This window comes from Mytilus californianus, unplaced genomic scaffold (genome assembly GCF_021869535.1).
Source record: "Mytilus californianus isolate M0D057914Y unplaced genomic scaffold, xbMytCali1.0.p SCAF_8, whole genome shotgun sequence".
In the NCBI taxonomy this organism is placed as follows: Eukaryota; Metazoa; Mollusca; class Bivalvia; order Mytilida; family Mytilidae; genus Mytilus; species Mytilus californianus.
In genome coordinates this window covers 40,184,424-40,207,416 of record NW_026262734.1, presented here as the reverse complement: position 1 = coordinate 40,207,416, position 22,993 = coordinate 40,184,424, and the positions used below count along the sequence as shown (strand labels likewise).

The 22,993-nt window shown below is 33.3% G+C and overlaps 1 protein-coding gene across 1 annotated transcript in view; it reads left to right on the top strand.

Moving 5' to 3' along the window:
- The window catches only part of LOC127711463 (uncharacterized), a 35,905-nt gene that overhangs the window by 5,045 nt on the left and 7,867 nt on the right, over positions 1–22,993 (top strand). Inside the window, exons 5-21 of the mRNA XM_052217528.1 lie at positions 1,041–1,589; positions 1,974–2,546; positions 4,578–4,607; positions 5,840–6,222; positions 7,645–7,801; positions 8,935–8,967; positions 10,027–10,554; positions 12,061–12,411; positions 14,073–14,198; positions 14,671–15,267; positions 16,070–16,639; positions 16,920–17,081; positions 18,254–18,829; positions 19,924–19,968; positions 21,204–21,425; positions 21,733–21,972; positions 22,281–22,457. Coding sequence (XP_052073488.1) covers positions 1,041–1,589; positions 1,974–2,546; positions 4,578–4,607; positions 5,840–6,222; positions 7,645–7,801; positions 8,935–8,967; positions 10,027–10,554; positions 12,061–12,411; positions 14,073–14,198; positions 14,671–15,267; positions 16,070–16,639; positions 16,920–17,081; positions 18,254–18,829; positions 19,924–19,968; positions 21,204–21,425; positions 21,733–21,972; positions 22,281–22,457 — 5,319 coding nt within the window. The remainder of the gene's footprint in view (positions 1–1,040; positions 1,590–1,973; positions 2,547–4,577; positions 4,608–5,839; positions 6,223–7,644; positions 7,802–8,934; positions 8,968–10,026; positions 10,555–12,060; positions 12,412–14,072; positions 14,199–14,670; positions 15,268–16,069; positions 16,640–16,919; positions 17,082–18,253; positions 18,830–19,923; positions 19,969–21,203; positions 21,426–21,732; positions 21,973–22,280; positions 22,458–22,993) is intronic.

Genomic DNA, 22,993 nt, shown 5'->3' with positions numbered 1-22,993 from the left:
CCCATAAAAATCAAATGATAGCACCCTTAGACAATAAAGATTCTGCTTCTACGGATTGACAATTTGTTATAGATAAAGAGGAACATTGTGAAAATAAATAAAAAGAAGCATCAGCCATGTTATTTCATAATTCTGAATACATCTACTGTTTAACTTAATGTGAACAGGTTTTCTTAATTTTCTTCTTCACTTTTAAGGGAACCATTAAGTAGAAATTTTATTACCACATAAACCGTACATGTACAATAACACTGAAAAAAGCTAGCAAATTGAAAAATAGAAGAACGAATGTTTAACGTTCAGTAAGTAATATGTTCGCTATATTTATAGCAAGAATATTTGACAATGCTTGATAAAATGACCTTTGACCTAGACAAACAGGATGAGAGCATTCTATTCGCGTAAGCGCAAAAGGTGACATTTAGAAAGAAGAAGATACTTGCACCATTTTTGGACTATCTAAGCTTTTGGTCCTGAACTTACCGTATGGGGATGTCATGCGCACTGAAGTCGGTTTATCCAATTACAAATGTGGTTTGTGTCCTTATTCATTAACATACATGGTAGAATTAGGTACTTAATTTAAATTTCTTGGTATATGACGGAGGTTCGAACTCACTCCCGCCTTCACTTGACTTAAATACGCTTAGAGCGACTACCGAGTAGGTAGGATGCCAATGGATATATATTAAGTGTTTTGTACGAATGCAGGAGGGAAACCATTCTGAACGACCCAATTTCGTAACAAACACAATGTAAGTTTTTGTTTCCGAAAAAAAATGAGAACAATTCTTTTACTAGCTCCGTCCACAAGTCCATAAAGTTATATGAGTCGCTTCAGTAGAAAAATCTAAAAAGTGAATATATATATATATATACTTACAAAGAAAGAAGTAGTAACATTACATATTGTATACAACCATATCATATATTATCCACAAGTTGGTTATCGCAAGTATAGGATGGATGTAAATATATCTGACAGTCAAGCCTTTTTATATGACGAGTTTCATTGCATTACTTTTATATTTTTATTTCAGATTGTAGCGGGAAAGCTCACGTCGTTCTCGGCCTTGACCTCTCAACAAAATCGCGGTTCGACATGGCCTTAAATCTTGGGATTGCACTGTTCAGTAACATTCGACAAGTTAGGAGAACATTGTTGTTAAATGATGCTAATAAATATGAGTACACATTTGCCCCTGGTGTAAATTCTATATCAGAATTCGGTAAAATTCAAAGCGAAGCATCCAGCCGTTTAAATTCAGGTTCATATGATGCAAAGGGAATGGTGGACAGCTTTGTAAGCGCCTTCAATAAAAGTCTACTAACAACCATGCACATGGCTCGAGTTGCTGTTCTTATATCAGACAAGGATTCTGGCTCTGCAACACAGATGAGACAAGCAGTCGACATGCTTCGGAACCAAAACATTAAGTTGATAGTCATAGCAGTACAAACAGACTTTAATCCAAGTTTGCCGAATCTTTTAGAACTTGCGGAGGAAAATTTACAAAACCAGATAGTAACTTCAGATATGACACTATCTGTAAGCGGACTCAACCAAGTAATGAATTCTGTGTGTTATGGTAAGGCTATTTATGTAAAAAAAAATGTATATTTGAAAAATAATCTTTTTGTTAATTCTTAAAAATTCAGCGTGCTTGGTTTCAATTTTACATGCAAATAAAAGAAAGACTAGTAGATATAAATAATTAAACAAACTAAGCATTTTTATTATTTCACAAGACTTGGAGATAAAGACAACCATATTTCCTACAAGAAATTGATTGCTTACCTCAGTCACGTGACGACGTCATTAAATACGACAAAACAGCATCCTTTCTTTTAACTGTTTCGTATGCCAAGAAAGCCAACAAAAAAAAATTAATTTAATTTAGTCGGTGCCTAGTATCTATCAGTTTGTATTTTCAATTGGCTGCTCCTTATCTTTAATACATTGTCACTTTCAGCAATTCAAAGATGTCCGGGGGAGATTGACGTCATGATTGCCATGGATACGTCTTACAGTATAGCATCTCAACCTGAAAAAGTGCAACTGGTAAAGGCTTATACCAAAATTATTGCCAATAGTTTTATTCACAATAGAGTCCATGCAGCACAAATAGCCATCATTGCGTTTGGTACAAGTGTTTTCCATGTATCTTTCTTTGGAGACAACCTCATTGATATCATTGAAAATATCAACCTTGCTCAACCAATTTCGGACGATTATAAAACTAATACAGATATAGCCTTAGACTACATGATTAATAGGACAAACTCAAAGGGCCGGCCAGGAGTTCCGAAAGTAGCTATTATTGTCACAGACGGTAAATCAACCAGAGGCTTACAACATCTACAAAACGCTGCTATTAGGGCGGCAAACAATAATTTGATAACTGTAGCTGTTGGCGTTGGAAGCGGCTATATAATAGAGGAATTAAGCAATACAACAAATGGAATTCAAGAAAACATTATTGAAACTTCCTTTGAGGATCTGACATCAATCGCTGCTACGAAAACAGTGGAGAGATTATGTTTATGTAAGTATCTCGACAATCCAATATTGGATATTTTGGAGTTTTAGGACCCCATTCAGTAATTCATTTCCGTGTCAAGTTGTATTGTTGGAGAACAAATATTTTTTGGGGTAAAAAAGAGGATTTCCTGTCATAAATTGATTTTATTCTCCAAACGATTCCACAAATGAACTATGGCATTTTTAAAGATAGAAGAAAGAAAATGGTATTTAAAAGGTAGATATAAGAAGATGTGGTATGAGTGCCAATGAGACAACTCTCCATCCAAGTTACAATTTGTAAAAGTAAACCATTATAGATCAAAGTACGGCCTTCAACACAGAGCCTTGGCTCAAACCAAACTGCAAGCTATAAAGGGCCCCAAAAATTACTAGTGTAAAACCATTCAAACAGGAAAACCAACGGTCTAATCTATATAAAAAACGAGAAACGAGAAACACTTATGAACTACATCAACAAACGACAACCACTGAACATCAGGTGCCTGATACATGAATTTGGAGTGTGCTAACAATGAGTTATTAAATAGAAATTTGGTTTAAATTAGAGATTGTTTGTGAACTACCCCATACTATGTAAAATCTATGTTCCTCATTGGCTGTTATACTGGGTCCTGGTTGTTTGTGAACTACCCCATACGATGTACAATCTATGTTCCTCATTGGCTGTCATACTGGGTCCTGGGTGTTTGTGAACTACCCCATACGATGTTCAATCTATGTTCCTCATTGGCTGTTATACTGGGTCCTGGTTGTTTGTGAACTACCCCATACTATGTAAAATCTGTGTTCCTCATTGGCTGTTATACTGGGTCCTGGTTCTTTGTGAACTACCCCATACTATGTAAAATATATGTTTCTCACTGGCTGTTATACTGGGTCCTGGTTGTTTGTGAACTACCCCATACGATGTACAATCTATGTTCCTCATTGGCTGTCATACTGGGTCCTGGTTGTTTGTGAACTACCCCATACGATGTACAATCTATGTTCCTCATTGGCTGTCATACTGGGTCCTGGTTGTTTGTGAACTACCCCATACTATGTAAAATCTATGTTCCTCATTGGCTGTCATACTGGGTCCTGGTTGTTTGTGAACTACCCCATACGATGTAAAATCTATGTTCCTCACTGGCTGTTATACTGGGTCCTGGTTGTTTGTGAACTACCCCATACGATGTAAAATCTATGTTCCTCATTGGCTGTCATACTGGGTCCTGGTTGTTTGTGAACTACCCCATACTATGTAAAATCTATGTTCCTCATTGGCTGTCATACTGGGTCCTGATTGTTTTTGAACTACCCCATACTATGTAAAATCTATGTTTCTCATTGGCTGTCATACTGGGTCCTGGGTGTTTGTGAACTACCCCATACTATGTAAAATCTATGTTCCTCATTAGCTGTTATACTGGGTCCTGGGTGTTTGTGAACTACCCCATACTATGTAAAATCTATGTTCCTCATTGGCTATCATACTGGGTCCTGGGTGTTTGTGAACTACCCCATACTATGTAAAATCTATGTTCCTCATTGGCTGTCATACTGGGTCCTGGGTGTTTGTGAACTACCCCATACTATGTAAAATCTATGTTCCTCATTGGCTGTCATACTGGGTCCTGGTTGTTTGTGAACTACCCCATACTATGTAAAATCTATGTTCCTCATTAGCTGTTATACTGGGTCCTGGGTGTTTGTGAACTACCCCATACTATGTAAAATCTATGTTCCTCATTGGCTGTCATACTGGGTCCTGGGTGAGCGCTTTGAATTAGATTCGAAAATAAACCATCTTAGCAATAGTTCTGACGAAAAATAGACTAAAAAGTAATGACGATTGCTTAATACAATAGGATGTATAGGGAATTTGGTGAAGATGAGTTAAGAAAAACTTTTATTTAATTAACTATATTTTTATCAATTTAATTCTAAATTTATATTATCGATCATGAATTCTCTAAATTCATACAGAAATGTGCAATGAAAGCTTACTTAATATCGACATTCTATAAATAATACTTTTTCCTATTTTTAGTTGCCATAGACGGACAGGAAACACGTCAAGGTATGTTATAGTAATTACATGTATCTGCAATGATCTGAATTATAAATATAACAATTTTATCAAGATATCTTCAGAGAATTAATTTTTAGGGTTATCTAATGACTAATGAAGATAGGGTTGTTATAAAACTTATATTAATCATGTCAAATATATCAGTTGTATGGTGTTTGCCACTGATTCTAATTATCAAACTTCCACTTAAAATTTTCAGAAGAAAAGAGGCTTATTGCAATAAATAAATGGAGATGTGGTATATACATCGATGAAAAAGAGGCGTCAAACCTCACCAAACTACCAATTCGTTGAAATACATATATTATAATCTACATGTTTTTTTAATTTGATGGTGAGCTTTTGAAAAGAGGACACAATACTTCCAAAGAATTTTTTTTTTTTGTATATATTACTTGTTTGTCTGCTTCTTGACTAAAAAATAGGTTAGGTACATACATGTAGATAGATCAATGCTTTTATTTTCTAAAATATTTTACGCAGACTATACAAGGCAATGTTATGGATTTTATCAGAAAATGTCTTGACCTTTATGGTGCTTAACCAAAATGTCTTGACTTAAACGGTGCTTAACAAAAAATGTCTGTAAAATGTACAAGGGTAGGCATGAAAATTTCGGAGAAAAAAACGGAGGCAGGAAACGAAGCTTCATTATTTGGCCTAATATAAATGAGCATGTTGTAAATTCTGATCAGAACTAGAATTACGGATTCATTTTTAGTCACTAAAATAAAGTAGTGATATCTTTATTACAAAGACAAGCATTACAAATAAAGTTAATGAAAACCGTCCCTAATTTCTTTTCAAATCAGCAAGAGGGTTGAATAATATAGTATAATTTAATTTACATTTCATGTATGTTTCATAAGAATCCGTACCTTTGATTAGTTGAAAGCATTCCAAAATCAAATTGTATTTCTCAATCAAATTCAACATTCATGACAGCATGTGCTTCCTATGACAACATCACTAATGTAACAGTGAATATATAGGAAATCAAACGAAAATTTTGATTTAACTAGTAATTTCATAGTTGTAGCATATAAATATAATCATAACATTTTGTAATTGTATAAGGTTGTAAAAGCGTTGATCGTGCGCATATTTTTAGTATAAAGCGCTTCTTTGCTTCATACAAAATGTGCTTTGATCAACGCTTTTACATCTTTTACCCATAGCCCACACGTTCTTAATACTGTATTTAATTATCGTTTCTTTAGTTTGTGAAGGCGCTGCTCACATAACAATAGCAGTAGATGTCTCAGATGGAAAGAACTTTGATGAAGTCAAGCTTTTTGCTGCTAAGCTTATAGCAAATCTTAAAGTACAAGAAATGTTGGTATCCATTGTAATTGGCAGTACCGGGGCTGAGTATAATTTTCCCGCTAATACTGACAGCAATACTATTCGGAATACTATTTTAAAATCAACAAATTCTGATCAATTTATTTACAACCATACGGGTACAATCAACCGTGCAGCAAAAACATTTGCTGCGAAACCAATCATGCCTAGGATTGCATTGTTCATTACTGATGGGAAATCCACAAATCCTGCTTCATCTATAGCTGCTGCTAGGATTGCTGCAACAAATGACATCCAGGTATGAATACTGTTTATACAATAAGTACATGGTATACATGTCATTATCAGAACTATTGACCTAAATTATCAGAACGCATGTACATGTTTTGGCCTTCGGCAATAGCAAAAGAACTATAATTTCTGTGTCATTTGGTCTCTTGTGGAGAGTTGTCTTATTGGCAATCATGCCACATCTTCTTATTTTTACATATACCATACAAAATGTACCATTAGCTTTACTATTTGAGATTACGCATGTGCTTATTTTTTGTGGACACATAGCTATGGCTAGGCTAGAGGAGTTTTGTAAATTGAAAAATTCTACACACAAGGCCTATTTTTGTTATGCATTTGAATTAGTAGTTCACTTTAACACACACTAGAAGTACTTCTCGAATAAAAATGAATCCACAGTTTAATTAATTTTAAAATTCAAAAGAAACGACCGTCGACCAATTCAAAACAATTTCTAAGACAACATGCTCCTTTATGAGACATGCACATTTCTTGTGTGGATGTTTGAAACATGTATGTAATATTTAAAGTTCCTTTATATATTAGGCCAGAAATATGCATGTGTACTTGAATTAAAAAAAATAGAAACGGCAAGGAGAGGATTTGCTTTTTACTTTTTTACCTTCAGTCTTTTGGGGAGACATTTTGACATTAATATGGAAATATAATTAATATAGTTTTCATGGAAAATTGTTAAAAAGTAGAAAAGAGGTTAAAAATGGAAATGTCAGGTGACATGCAGTAAAAACACATACTTTCATTTTGGGCATTAAGTGGCCGTTGTTTTGAGTCCAAACTGTTAAAACTTTGTTTTAAAATGTACTGTCAACATATATGTGTCCCTCCTATCAGAAATTCATGCAGAAACGTTGTTATTTTAAAACAGCGCTATAATATATGTTCCTGTTGGAACAAATATTCTAAACCCTTTATTCCGTTAGGAACAAGTACTGTACTATCTCTTCCAGTGGAATTAATATTGCAAAATATCTCATCCATTTGTTACTTCTGTCATAAAGGAACTTCTATCCCATGACAAAGCGACTTATTTTGCTGCACGTAATCTGTTTTACTATGGTATAAAATCCGACACATACATGTATAAGATGACAACAAGTTTCATATGTGTATTCTTGACTACAAATATAAGATATCTTATAAAATCTAGATTACATAACATATCTTATATATTATATGAAATATCTTATATATTATATGATATATCCTATATATTATATGAGATATCTTATATATGATATGAGATATCTTATATATTATATGAGATATCTTGTATATTATATGAGATATCTTGAAGTTAGAATAAATAGTAAAACGGTCTGTCATATACAAGTCTTAGAAATCTCATCTTATTAAATCGAAGAACAGTTTTTAGCAGTGTCTTACATTTCTGTTCTTTTCTTGATAGTTTTTAGCACTTGGTTTAATAAAAAAGGATATATCGGCTGTGGATATGAATGAGATAACCGGAATAGCTGGTGGTATAATACAGAATAGATTCGTAATATCAGAGGAAGGTCTACAAAGTAGTGGTATCAACCAGGTCATTATGTCTGTCTGTCATGGTATGTACTATCTAAGAATATTGAATACTTCGGAATATTGTTAACAATAATGATGTCTCAAAAAAGTGGACAATCTTAAGTCTGATCTGTTAAAAAAAGTTCTTTCAGCTGTTATATAAAGCGTCATGCTATAGGTCTTTTAACTCAGAAGTATACGAAACCGACGTAAAGTATAAATTCTTAATTGATAAGAGACAATCGCGTTGTACGCCTGTTTATATTATAATATAAATTAGTCTACTGTTGGTACAATGCAGCAAAGGTAACACTTCCGATCTGGTAAATAAGCATTATCTGTGGATAATAAGAACGGAAATGTCCAAATGTAGCATACGACAAATACTGACGAGGTTCCTAACTTTGGACAGACACTTTCAAATATCCGCTCCGTTCATCTTTTCATAAAAGTGTACTGGTACTTCAGGGTGATACAATATGCATATCAACTGGAACAAACCTTGAGGGGCCTGATGGGTTATTTTCGTTCTTCGTGATCGGCGCATTTTCGCTATCGTGATCCGTTTTTCTACAGATTTTTTTTTTTTTATATTTTCGTGATCCGTGATCATGGAAATTTATTTTCTGTGAATCGTGATTGACAAAAAAATCAACTCGTGAATCGTGATGAGACCCCCCCCCACCATCAGGTCCCTCAACCTTATCAACCCGAAATCTTCATTGTATTTGATATGATTCGACCATGCCACGTGCAGTTGTGGAAGTAAATGTGACTGACAGTTTTTCAAATCACAGATTTACCAATTTAAAAAAAAAGAGGTATAAACAATTTACGTTGGTATGGTACAAAACCTTAAATTTATTCATTTAATCCTACGTTTTGTTTTGTTCAAACTTATGATTCCCATTTCTTAATCTATTAACATATAAAAGTCTGCAAACGCAAAATCTAAAGAAGTTTTCGTTGGCACGAAACGAAACTTGACATAAAGCCACTGATACTATGTAGTTGTGTAAACACATGTTAATCATACTCAGAATAATATGTTTCGTTTCTAAGGGAACGACTTTTACATTTTAATATGAATCATGTTTGTCAATGCATTTTTTCCTCGAGTTTATCTATGCACAAATTTTCAATATATATGTATTATAGTTAATTTATTATTTTGTAGCCATAAGTGATTGGAGTGGAACATCACTAATGAGTAAGTAAAAAAAATAAAAACAGTGATTTTTTATGACTAGCTAAAATTATTGGGGGACGATAATTCCTCATTTGGGTCTAATTTTCTGATATTTCTTACATAATATTTTAATTGCCAACTTGTCACTCGTGAAGTGAAATTTGTATATTTTTTTTATATACCGAAATAACAACGGGGTATTATTTTAGTGTCAATGATGCTTTGAATAAAACATTGGACAATGCTGATGTTGGGATTTACCCCCCCCCCCCCCCCGCCCCCCCCCCCCCCCCATCCCCACACACACACAATTAAGTATTGTCCCAAGCTTGCATAACATGGCGCTTATGACGCAACATATAAATTCGTATATTTAGGTGTTAAACGATTCCCCCGCTATCTAAAACTGTTAGGCATCTATCTTGTATCCATAACTCCTCATACTCCTCATATGAACATATTGTTAGAATTCATTGAAACTTTCTCAGAATTTTCATATAATGTCACTGTACGCTTCTTGTTGTGTTTTTTATTTGAATTATGTTGTGGATTTTTCTGAACCAATCATACTTTGCCATGTTTTTATTTGGAGACACAGTAGCACTTTGGAGCTTTGCTCAAAGTACCTTATTTTTCACAGTAGGGCTATATTATCATTCTTTAACGTAAAAACAAAAATCTAAACACTGAAAGTAGTTTAGACAGTTTTGCACCTGGGGTTCACAGAGATTAATAATAAAACCTCTTCTAATAAAATCTGTAATATATATATTCAACAATTTATAACTGCATTAAAGGGGAAAAACTTGTATGACTAGACTGAAAAAGTTTGATACAAAGTCTGGCATTATATTCCTTTATACTTTTATATGGAATAACTTGGCTGATAGCATTAAATGTGCATTTTTTGGAAAGAAAAAAATAATTTTAAATTTAGTTTGTTCTAGATATAAATATTTGCAGTCATTTGCAGTGTTTTCATATTTACTGCTAATTGCTTTATATGTTAACAGTAATATGTTACGGATTCCGACATTTTTGGAATAATAATCTTTCAAATGTATTGTATATTCATTTTAGAATATATGGGTCCTGCAGAGGTTTCACTAATGGTTGACTCCTGCGATGGAACCATGCACACCTTCTACCGTGCCTTTGCTAAAGATGTTCTTAGATATGTCAACGTCGAGGACAACAAGGTCAAATTAAACGTAGCCTCGTTTTGCAATCAAGTGGAACCTATCAGTTCATACCAGGACTTATATTATATTCATCCTAGTCTAAAATATGAAAATATAATGGCGAACAAACAATGGACAGCATCGCAAATCATTGGCGACTACATGCTCCATTTTAATAATATCCGTTCATCGAATAAAATTGGAATTGTCTTAGTAAATGATGCTACTTATGAACCAAATTTAGGACTAATTGCAGAGATGGCCTACGAACAAGGCATTACGCTTTTTGCAATTGGGATCGACTATGGTCAGCAAAACCTTGAATCCAAGCTAGCGCTAATCAGTGGTAACAGATATGTCCGACTGCCTCTTAATCAACTTAACGTTATGGGAATGAACTTTCTTATTACCAACCTTGTGTCAATGGGTATGTATATCTTTTTGATGTTGATTTGTATTATTTATGTGATATTGAAAAACTCAGTTATTTTACGTGTAATGAGAATATGTTTCCTCTTTTAGCTAGTTCCCTTTATATATGTTTTACTGAATACCAAAGAAAACATGTTGTAATCTAGAAGTTATTGTTTTTTTTTTTAAATTTACGAACTACTTTTTATATGGAAAAAATGTTGTCTTTTTATGTATGTATCAGTTGTTTGTTTTAATGATAGTGTCTCTTAAGCAGTTTTCGACTAGCATCCTTTTAATTAACGTTGGTTTATATGACATTGTGTATACATATATATATATTTATTATATACTTAGTAGTAAATACAGATAAATTGTATGTGGAATACAGTCATTGGCAAGCTTGCTGTATCAGCCACCCGTGATGATATCGATATCATCACGGTTGCAAAGGCTTTATCACACCTTTAATCTGTATGACGTCACGTCATCGATTGCAGTCACTGTTGCAAACCCATAATCTGTATGACGTCATGTCAAACCTCTAATCTGTATGACGTCATTTCAACCCCCCTTATCTGTATGACGTCATGTCACATAAAACACATCTACGTGAGGTATATGTATATAATAAAGTGTATATGATATGGCTTTTTCAATATCACACACCGTATCAACCCTCAACCAATATAATCCCTCGAGCAGAGCTCTTGGGATTATATTGGTGTCTCGGGTTGATACGGATGTGATATTGAAAAAGCCATATGATATTCTCTATATATTGTAATGGATGGTGACACTGTAAATTAAATTATCTATATTATCTGTATACCTTTAATACTAAAAGTGGTTGGACTGATCAAATTTTTTGGTGTGGTCTGAAGATTATAATAATGAAGATCTAGATGTCTGAGTTCAAGTCCCAATTTTCTCATTTTTCGAAAAGTTTCTTTAAAAAAGTGATTATGAACATATTTTCGGCATCCAGACGCACTGAAACTTCCCACATGGTAACAATATCAAGGCAGTTTAAAGAAACGTTATTTCATAAAAAATCTAAGCAATGGCTTATAACACCCAGATTACATTGTAGACTTTGAGCTAGACTAATCACCAGTGCAGTAGCTAGCACATTGAAACGGTCATTTTCGTAAATGTAATGTTGAAACAAACTTTAAAATCATTCGAAATAATAAGATTTTTCTACCACAGGCAAAAAAGCCCCAGTGTATCAAGATCTGGCACAATTATTTTTTGCTTCAATTCTCATTCCTTAACCGAATTCTATGTTATAGTAGAAAAACAAAGGATATGGAATATCCATCCATGACACAAAAATCAGTACATGCACAGCAAAACACACATAAAGCAGAGGAACAGCGCTTTTATTGCTGTTATTCATCTCAAAGTTACAGTGAGGTCTATATTGTTGTCATTTGTTGTTTTGTTATTTGCTCAGTTTATTTGTTATTGTTATTATAAAAAACTATTTCACGATAACTTTTATTTTATCAAATTGCAGCTAATGCTAGTGATAGATATGTAGCCATGGGACTTGTTGGTTTTAATCCGACCTTAGACTTAGGCAACCAGTCTGTGCGATATAACCATTTAGTAAAGAGTCTCCAAACCCAGACCAGGATGTTAACCGGCGATATCAGAGTTGGTATGGATAATCGGATTTCAAATGCGGTTTACTCCGGAAATGGATTGGCCATTCATGACGCTATAGCATATTTTAGACGGCTGTTTGCAAATAAATCTGGAAAGAAATATGCATTTATTGTTACAAACAAAGCTGCAGAGAACATCGAACTTGTCAACAGAGAACGAGAGCTTGCCAAACGTGAAAACATCACTATATATGTTATAGGTAAAAACAAAACATTTACAAAAACACATTTGGTGATTTTCACTTCTTATTTAAATGATTACTTAAAATTGTAAATAAAACAAACATATATATTTATCAGCCTTTCATATTTTTGTAATAAGTACTTGCATAACATCATAAAATGCGAAAAAAAACATTGGAATTTTACATTGAAGTCCGAAGTAACGATATCTTAAAGGAAAAGATCTTATTGTTGTTCCTCATCTGAGCAGTTATCTTTTCTAAATCTTCTTTGCAAATAAATTACAAAGAAAATAAATTTGATATCAAACACGTATTAAAAGAAATAATGTGCTGTTTGAAATATAGTGTTAATTTAATGGTAAAATGATAAACCATTGGAAAAGTGATCGATTCATAATGGCAAATCTAAATTAGGAAGCTATCTTTTACAACTATAATTACGTCCATGTTTCCCGCTGGTAAGTTTCGACTGCCCTTTCCTGTATCGTGTTAGGGAACTACCATTTAATTTTTATGGGGGGGGGCTAGGATGAAAAATTTTGTCCTGCCTATTTATTTTTCCCTCTATTCGGTCCTGCCTTTTTATTTTTCACTCTATTCGGTCCTGCCTTTTTTTTTTAGTTTATCCTGACTTTTTTTTTTACGTAAATTGTCATCCTGCCTATTTTTTTGGCAAATAATCTCATCCTGCCTTTTTTTTTACTCAAAACTCCTGTCCTGCCTATTTTTTTCAAATTTCATCCTAGCCCCCCCATAAAAATCAAATGGTAGCTCCCTTATTATATGTGTTATTGTTTACAAAACCTGAGACTTTGCAGCATTTTGTTTCGAATGCCACAAACGAGATTTTTTTTTAATTTGTATATAGTTCGGCAAAAAAAAAACACAAAAAACAAATTACAGTGCGATACTCATTTCTTGAATAACTTTCAGCAGGAACATTAGACCAAAATTATTATATCAAAAATTATAGAACTATGAAATTTAGGGAAGAAACAAAAAGGACCTCAACAGAACTGCCAAAATGGTCTAAGGTAAACTTTTTCGGGTTGGGAAGGGGGTGCAGTCTTAGTTTAGATACAATTACACAATTTTTGAAATTTCAATATACCTTTTTAAATATATAGATATAAGAAGATGTGGTATGAGTGCCAATGAGACAACTCTCCATCGAAGTCAAAATTTATAAAAGTAAACCATTATAGGTCAAAGTACGGTCTTCAACACGGAGCCTTGGCTCACACCGAACAGCAAGCTATAAAGGGCCCTAAAAATTACTAGTGTAAAACCATTCAAACGGGAAAACCAACGGTCTAATCTATATAAAAAACGAGAAACGAGAAACACTTATGAACCACATCAACAAACGACAACTACTGAACATCAGATTCCTGACTTAGGACAGGTGCAAACAAATGCAGCGGGTTTAAACGTTTTAATAGTCCACAAGCAGTGATACCGACGTTACAGTTGTAGATATATATATTTTGTCCTATTCATGAGTAATTATTGATATTTCTGAACTAGAAATATAGTATTTTTCAAGAGAATAAAAAATATTTTAATTCGATATTATGCAATAAGAAGTTTATTATCGGATTTCTTACCTAAGGCAATATTTTTCTTCAAAACAAACTCGGATTGAAATTGGATAAATTATTTCTTTTGCTTTCAAGGTTTTAAACCGGATGTGACGTTAGATCAACTGGTTGCGATAGCGGGATCTAATGATTATGTTTCGTACTATGAGAGCAGTAATAGACTTATCCAAATGTCTTCAAAATTTGTGCAGCTGGTACAAGGTAAGTTTATCATTTACTAATGATGTCATATAACCGATAGTTTCGTAGGAGTCCATTATCGATAATTATAAAATCTCCATACATTTGAAATTTTGTATTAAAAAGCCGATAAATTGCCTGATAAGGATATTCGAGGATGTTCAGTTAATATAAATGTCGCAATTATTTGTAAGATAATATTAAGCAAAATCCGAAACCATGGCGACGTCGGCTACTCTAAACTTCAGTCAAATCGTAGCATAGACTAAGCTATTACTGTTTCGGAGTTTGGATGAATCAGGAGACAAACGAAAAGCATAGGTTAAAGGGAAAAACAACCATGACCAAACAAAAAAAGACAAAATGATTAACAAAATTCACAAAACAGAAATAAATCAATTAACTACCTAAAATTAAAAAAAAACATATCTCCTCACAAACATGTATAGTAATTATGTTTTAATGTAGTTTGTTTTGTTATTAATTCTTTCAGAATTTGGTAGTGGCGCAAAACTAGCTTTTGCCATTTCCGGTACAGGAATGTCGGCCAATTCTTTCAGTCATGTAAGGAACGTAGTTGTTACAGCAGCTAACTTGTATAAGCAGCTTTCTATACTTAGTAACAAAAATATAGAACTTGCTGCTGGTCTTATCGGTTATCATGGATTTCACCCTGTCCAAGACCTTACTAGTGTAAATAATATCGATCTTGGACAACTAACAAACAGCCTTGTTCCTTTGGAAAATGAACCTCTAGCGCAGTCCATGATGAATATGTACTTTACATTGTCTCGGCAGAAGGTAGCTGGCAGACCACAATACGCAGTAGTATTCTATTCCGGGGGACTAGGCAATAAAGATAGGGTGTTGAAGATTGCACAGATGATGAGGGAAAATGGTATAACAGTTATTCCATACAATGTGGACGGAATTGATTATGAAAATTCGGTTGATTATCAAGATGCAGTTCTCATGGCTGGTGGTAACGCGAATAATACTATGTGGCTCTCCAGAAACTATATCAGAAATAACGGAACAAAAAACCCAATTGAATTGAGCAAATATCTTGCAAACGTGATAATGAAAGTTGGTAAGTACCTTATTACAGGGAATTTGTTTATGTATACAAATCTGAATTTTCGAAATCTTAATGAAAATAATAAACGATTAGTTTCATTCTTAAAAGTGAAAATTAAAAGAAACTACATACATTATCCAATGTATGTAATAAGTCTAAATACCTTACAAAGCATTTATATAAAGATAATTCCTTCAAAATGAAAAACCTTTTAAAACCGATAACATATCCAAGTATTTTCTCATTCCAAGTAAAGAGTAAAACTAAAAGTTTTATTGAATACTTTGTATCTTCATACTTTCATAGCATATCCTGCAAAACTGACGGTTTTTATACTCAATACAATTAAGATACTATGCTGTACCATCAATTCGATAATGAACTCATCAAAGATACCCGGATTAACATCGTGTACGCCAGACGCGTGATTTGTCTACAAAAGACTCAACGGTGACGATAAACTTGTGTTACTGGATTATTACATTTTGACCTAGTGTAATTTTCATGACTGATGACCCATGCATAACAGGAGGCACTAACCCTGTCGACACAACCGATCTCTCTCCTCTTGGAGTTCATGTTGCCTTCATTTGTCCCTTCATAATCGATTTATGACATTTCACCATCGGTATACTACTGTCGCCTCAATATGGTAAAAACAAATATCGGAAATGCTTTTCATTAATTTATGTTTGCAAGATACTCTTGTAACTTACAGAAAGTTTTTTAATTCTCTCAATGTTAGTCAACCCGTATTTATTACATTATATCATTATCGGTTTCTATATATATAGATGTTTCAATTTATCTATAGGAAATTACGGTTGTAATGTTGATGTCTCCATGGGACAAATGGGAGATCTGGAACCAAGTGCAATGAAGGAAGTTCGTAAAATTATAGGAGCTTTCATTGGATCGTCAGAACCAGAATGTAAAGGTAGAATGAAAATTGGAGTGTTCGAATTCGACCAGCAGACATATGCTCCGTTGATAAATTTTGGCTTACACAGTGACTATGCCAGCCTGCAGAATGCATTCCAGACACAAAGTGACATTCGAACCACTTACCCAAGGACATCAGCTTCTTTACAGTATATTATTGATTCACTTACTCAAAATCAACAATCAAATATGGTAAAAGCTGGCGTTCTCCTAGTTGATGATGAAGGATATTCAAAATACATCACATCTCAACTTGCGTACCAGGCATATGCAAATGGGATATATATATTACCTATGAGGGTTTCACAGGCAGGATCGGCTCTTACACAACAAGACTTGGTAAACATGGCAAACGGTTTTTCAGCAAATACGTTTACAGTTAACAATATAGCAAGCTTAAACACAGATGGCAAGGTGTGGCTAATTAACATGCTAAATTCATGTAAGTTATTAACGTAAACATAACTAACGTCAATTTTGTTAGCAAAATGTGACGTTATGGTATTGTAAATCATATGTGATTTTCATTTCGAAGATTTAAGTTTAAAAATTTTCTTTTCTTAGAGCTAACTATCCTAGGGGAAGTCTTGAGCCTCATCAACATGCTATATCTATTATACTTCTGCTAGAAACATGTTATTTGCATAAGATTAACTGCAATTATAACTTGCGTAAAAAATGTGCAGTTCAATTAGCAGTAATATTTTGGATTTAATTTGCAGTAATACCACTGGTTCCAGTTTTAACAACAACTGTTGCTGCAACAACTTCCTTAGCGACAACCACCACAACCACAACAACTACAACAACCACAACCCCAGCAACAACAACTACCACCACCATAGTGACAGTAACCAGGCCCGACTATACAACAAATCTAACAGGTATGTCAACACTGGACACGTGATCATAACGTCATAAATACATCCACGGTGTAATCCTGTACACGTGAACTCAATGTTGCTATTAAAAACCTATTTTGATATTGTTCTCTGTAGTAGTAGAAATATGTCACAGGAGTTGAGTTGAATGTACCATTTCTAATTTATAAAAGCTTCGTTCTTTTCTTGTTTTAATCCAATACCAACAGTTTTTGAAATAATCCTTTAACTTTGATACTATAATTAACTTTTTAGTCAGTGTTACAAATACTGGTAGTCTTTCTTAACGTTTACCTGGACTGTCAATTCTATCTCATGTCCTTTAGAAACTTTTAAATCAGAAATAGGACATATTAAGGAATAAATTCAGGCGAAGAGTTATAAACACGTAGTATCTATAACGATTTGATTCTGAAATGATATGTGAAATATCAACCAACATGTGAATGGTCCCCTTACAAATATAATTAAGTCGATTCTCGTAAAAAAAAACCTGTTTAAGTGTTGTTTTGTTAAGCATACATTTTCATTTTTTCTTCATAGTTATATATTGTGTAGATCATTGGTACAAATGAAGTTTTACACTTAAATTTTGAATACAACATAAAAGGCTAATATTTTGAACACAATATCGTAGGAAGGGTCCAAAAACTCAAGTTAAAAATATTCAACCTTTTAACCTGCTTAACTTATAAATAATTTAACCGAATTATGCAAGGACATTAAATTTTAAAAAGAGAAAAAATTGGTCGGTAAGTGTTCAAAAACACATACAATTGTGTATCGTTGACTCAGCAATGACTTTTTCCAGTTCATAAAACGGATAAATATTCTTACCTTGACAACCATTAAATAGGTAAAATGTATGTCGAAGTGATTAGTCCTAGTTTTTGTTTCCGTTCTAAGCGTATTTCTGATGATAGACCATTCAAGTTCATAAGAAATATGTAATTGTCCTGACAATACGGTTTTTGAAAACTTCATTGTTGAATGTATGTTTTAACTACAGGGGTAGAAGCTGTTCACTAACTGTTGGCAACTTTAAATTGAGGTCTTTATAAATGCCCAACTGACGTTAATTTTAATTGGTTTTTTTTTTCTGTTCTTAGAATACATATTCTAAGTTAATATTTGGTATTTGTAACTGCAATATGATGACCCATTTCGTATTTCAGAATGCCTTGGTCCTGCCGATATTGCAATTGCACTAGATTCCTCAGACAGTCTAACAAAACCAGATTTTCAAGACTCCAAGGATTTTGTCAATATATTAGTGGACAACATGCGCATAGGACAAGCTAATATTCGAATTAGATCTGTGTTTACCTTCAGCACAACCATAAAGGATATAGTTGATGATACCTTTGACAAAATGATTATAAAAGCAAAATTGCAAGCAGCAACTATGCTTAAAATAGGTACCAATACACATTTGGCTATTAAAGAAATTAGACTTAGATTGAAGAGGGCTCCACAAATAATTACCAATCCACAATTCGGTATTATTATCACGGATGGTAAATCGGCATATCCAGCTCTAACGAAAGATGAGGCTGATTTAGCATTTGCCCAAGGCATTACTATTTTCGTTGTTGGAATTGTCAGTCCCAAATATTCGATTAACGAACGACAGACAATGATAGACGAATTATATAGAATAGCGCATAATGTTATTACCAATGTTATCGTTGTAAAAGATTTCGAAGAAATGCTGACTGCTCTGCCAATATTGAATAGTTTGATTTGCAATCGTAAGTACATACAATTATCAGATAAATTAGATACATATTCATTCAAATCTTTAGCGCGCATGAAAAATAAAGTAACGTGAGGATGAAAAAAGAATTATTTTTTTCTTTGTATTTTTTCTTTGTACATCTACAAAAAATTCTTTTATATAAGTATATCTCATGTATGAATATAAACTCATAATAGATACAAGGATTAAATTGTGTACGCCAGACGAGCTTTTCGTCTACAAAACTCTCAGCAGTGACGATAGTATCCAAAAAATTTAAAAGACCAACTAAATTATATGGTAGATTACCTTTATAAGGATTACATTTCTAAATAGATACTGGTGTATCAGCATTTAGACACACGATTTTCAAATCACATCCAATGACAAGTGTCAATATCAGGCACTAACAAAGGCCAATATTAATGATAAAACGAATACAGTAAGTATGTTTGGTCTATGACATGACTCTAGTATATGCAGAAGGCGACTGTAGCACTTTTGGAGCTCATCTGGAAAATAATTGAAAGTTTAGTCATGGCAGATGATATGTTACAACCTCATGTTCGTTTGGATATTAGTACAATGATTTTAATTTCGATTTCGATCGTTGAAATTATATTGGTTTACTGTTTATTACTGACTAACTATGATCCTTCTGTCGTCGGTTAATTTTTCTCTTATTTAGTAACCAAATAGAACACAATCTGAAATCATTGTTTCAATACGTCTGTAGTGTGTCGAAAAAATAAAATAACAAAAATACCGAACTCCATGGAAAACCAAATCAGACAGTCCCTCATCAAATGGCAAAATCAAAAGCTCAAACACGTGCATTTCTATTAGGTAACTGTACTTTATAAATTTAACAGGATCAAACAGTCACACCATTTATGTTCTACCATTCATTATTTTTAAAACAAACGATAAAGGAAATCACTTTTTCCATAAACACATTACAATTTTTCCTTTAACCTATTACCAGTTATCCTTTAACACATTACAAGTTTTCCTTTTAACTCATTACAATCTTGCCTTTTACAATATTCAAAAAATTCTAAATCATTGAGAAATTTTCATATTTTATAATATTAATTATAATTTCAGTTGCCACGACGACAACAACTTCTACCACAACAACCGTTCCTACCAGTAAGTACCATTCATTTGTTGTCTTATCAACGCACACTTATGATCTGTTACTAAGACTGAGATTTATTTATTTAGTTTTTATAGAGGAAGTAACATAAAGAGTTTTTGGCAAATACTTGATGTTACAGTATGTATAAAACATTTCGAATACTTTTTTTACCTTGAAGAGATCAGAGAGAACAGAACTGTGTAGTTAGGTTTTTTAAATAAGTCTTAAATTAAGATGACAGTAAGTTACCGATATTCAAATCTTATACATTCGTGCAGCTGACCGTTAAACATCTGTTGTGTCAATATATCAGGCGTTGTTCGTTTTTAAAACGGAAATTAGTAAGAGTAATTCCTCTTACTTAGGAGTATCATTGGGCATTTGCAATAAACTCAGTGACCAACACTTCTTCTTTCGCTGGTTTATTCCACGTTTATTTGCAGATATTTCAACAAGAGGAATCCGTTAAAATTGTAACAGCTTTATATTCCTTATTCATTCAGATACGGATTTATTTAAGTTGCGTTCCGACTACAGATTTCACGTCTGTGTAAAAATATGAATAAATGATCCAACAACCGTTTTCACTTCTAAATACTTTTTTCAATGAGGAAAATAATCATTAATATACATTTTCATAGTGAAAATAAGATTCCAATTGCAGGAATTATGATCATTGCATGATATCATGTCTTCTGTAAAGTTTATTTTGTTGCGGTATGAAATGTCATATGAATTACATCCAGTGATCCAAAACTGAAGAATTGCATGAATGCAGATTAGAAGAAAATGTGCTTTGAGCTTTCTCTTGAAAGGATGTCATTTTTTGTTTAATTTTTGTGGTGTTTGTAATTGGTGTTTATATCATGTCTGACATCGTTATTTTAGAGTTATTAGCTTTCCCTGTGCTTATGCTTATTGCAAGTTCTTTCTTTCATTTATCTTTTATTAGTCCACGGAGCGAGATTTAAAGGTGACGAATATTGATATAAACAAAGTTTTTTAAGCCCACCACAAATGCATGTGCCTATCCCTATGAACTTTGAAATGATACAGAAGTCATGAACAATACAGGCAAACATAGTATCGTGTACTTTATAAATGCCACACATTTGAAAAATAGTTAGATTATATTGTGCTTAAATATCGTACATTTTTTGTCGGTAACGATTCATTAGATAGGTTAGATATGAGGAGAAGTGATATTGAAACTTAATGAATATGATAAAATATTTTATACTAACAGCTACACCTGAATTTGCTACTGAATGCATTACCAGATGCGACCCAAATGCTTTGCGGTGCTACATTCCACACCCAACAGATTGCAAGTTTTATTTGGACTGTATCAGAAATGCTGGTGCTACCCAGTTCGTGCAGTACAGTATTCGAGAATGTGGGCTACATTACTTTTTCAATCCAGAAACATCCAAATGTGATCATCTTGACGAATTCATTTGCAAACAAGGTAGGAAATACGCCTCAATTACAAAGATCAGTCATTATTAGTTCTCTCTTAGGAAAATAGACAAAATTATGTATCGAACATGTTGAACTGAGTATTTAACCAAATCATTTCTCTCCTACTAAGCGTGACCAGGCATGCACTATGCTGCCTGACACTTGTTCTATGTATGAACTGCTTAACCAGTATCCCTTGTATGTATCATTGTTTATTTCCAATCACTGAATAAGTTTTAATTGAAAAATATGGTATGTGTGAATAAAACCAAAATATATATTTTCTAAATGCCACTTCACGCTTTGTACTCCAGATCCTTGTGTCATAAACAAATGGACAAATGGTACAACGTATCCAGTACCAAACAGTTGTAATTTGTATTATAAGTGCCTACACACTACAGATGGAATGATGATTCACACTAGACAAGCATGTCAGTGTGAACACAAGATGAAGTATGACACGGCCATTAGTGGAACTACTAATCATGATCACTGTATCCTAGATACATCTAATGAATGTAGTATCGTCGACACAAGTAGGACTACACCAAGTAAGAACACATATATATGTAAATGTGGTATAAACCAAAAATATACTACGAGACAATAAGCATACATCTTTTTGTATTAAATTATCGTCATCATAAATCGGATTACTTTGAACAACTTTTAAAAATGCTGCATTTCACAACAATGCATAAATTCGTACTACGAATGTCAAAGTTCAACTCTTTTTCGGAAAGTTTTTAAGAAATCTATCGTATCTTATTGCAGCGTGATAAATCGACAAATTTTGAATTTAATGACATTTATTCTAATCAATTTTAGATATTTTTAACATGGTAATCTTATATTCCAGAACTAGTAAGATGTCGCAAATTTAAGACTATTGCGATTAATACATATATGGAGGACGGAAAAGAACAAATATGTCCAATGGGCCAAATATTCAAACCGGAGATATGCAACTGTGGTTGGGGAGCGTTCCCAACAGCTCCTACTGTCACATCCACAGTTCAACCAACAAGTAATGGAGGTAAATATCACCCTATGGCAAAGGCTACGCAATTACAATATAACACTTATTAGCAAACTTTGAAACCTAGCTCCGTTATTTTATTTTTCTTTCATCTTTCAGTGTTATGATATATTATGGTTAAAAATGAGAGCTCCCTGAAAGTTGGTATCACGTTTTATTGTGAATAGTCAAGATAAATTTCGTCGCACATTTAAAAACCACAAATCAAGGATTTCTGAAATTTTGAATCAACTTTCATGTCAGCATGCTAAAGAGATTTATCCTGCCGAACTGACCTTAAATAAAGCTAATACTAACAATGAACACTGCTCTTTCCTGGATCTTGATATCTATATCTTTAATGGGAAGCTTAATACCAAAATGTATGACAAAAGAGATGATTTTTCATTTCCTATTGTTAATTATCCTTTTTTAGATGGTGACGTTCCCTTGTCACCATCTTATGGTGTTTATATATCGCAACTTGTTCGATATGCTTGTGTATGTAACAACATATTTGATTTTTAACGAAAGAAATCTCTGTATTACTGAAA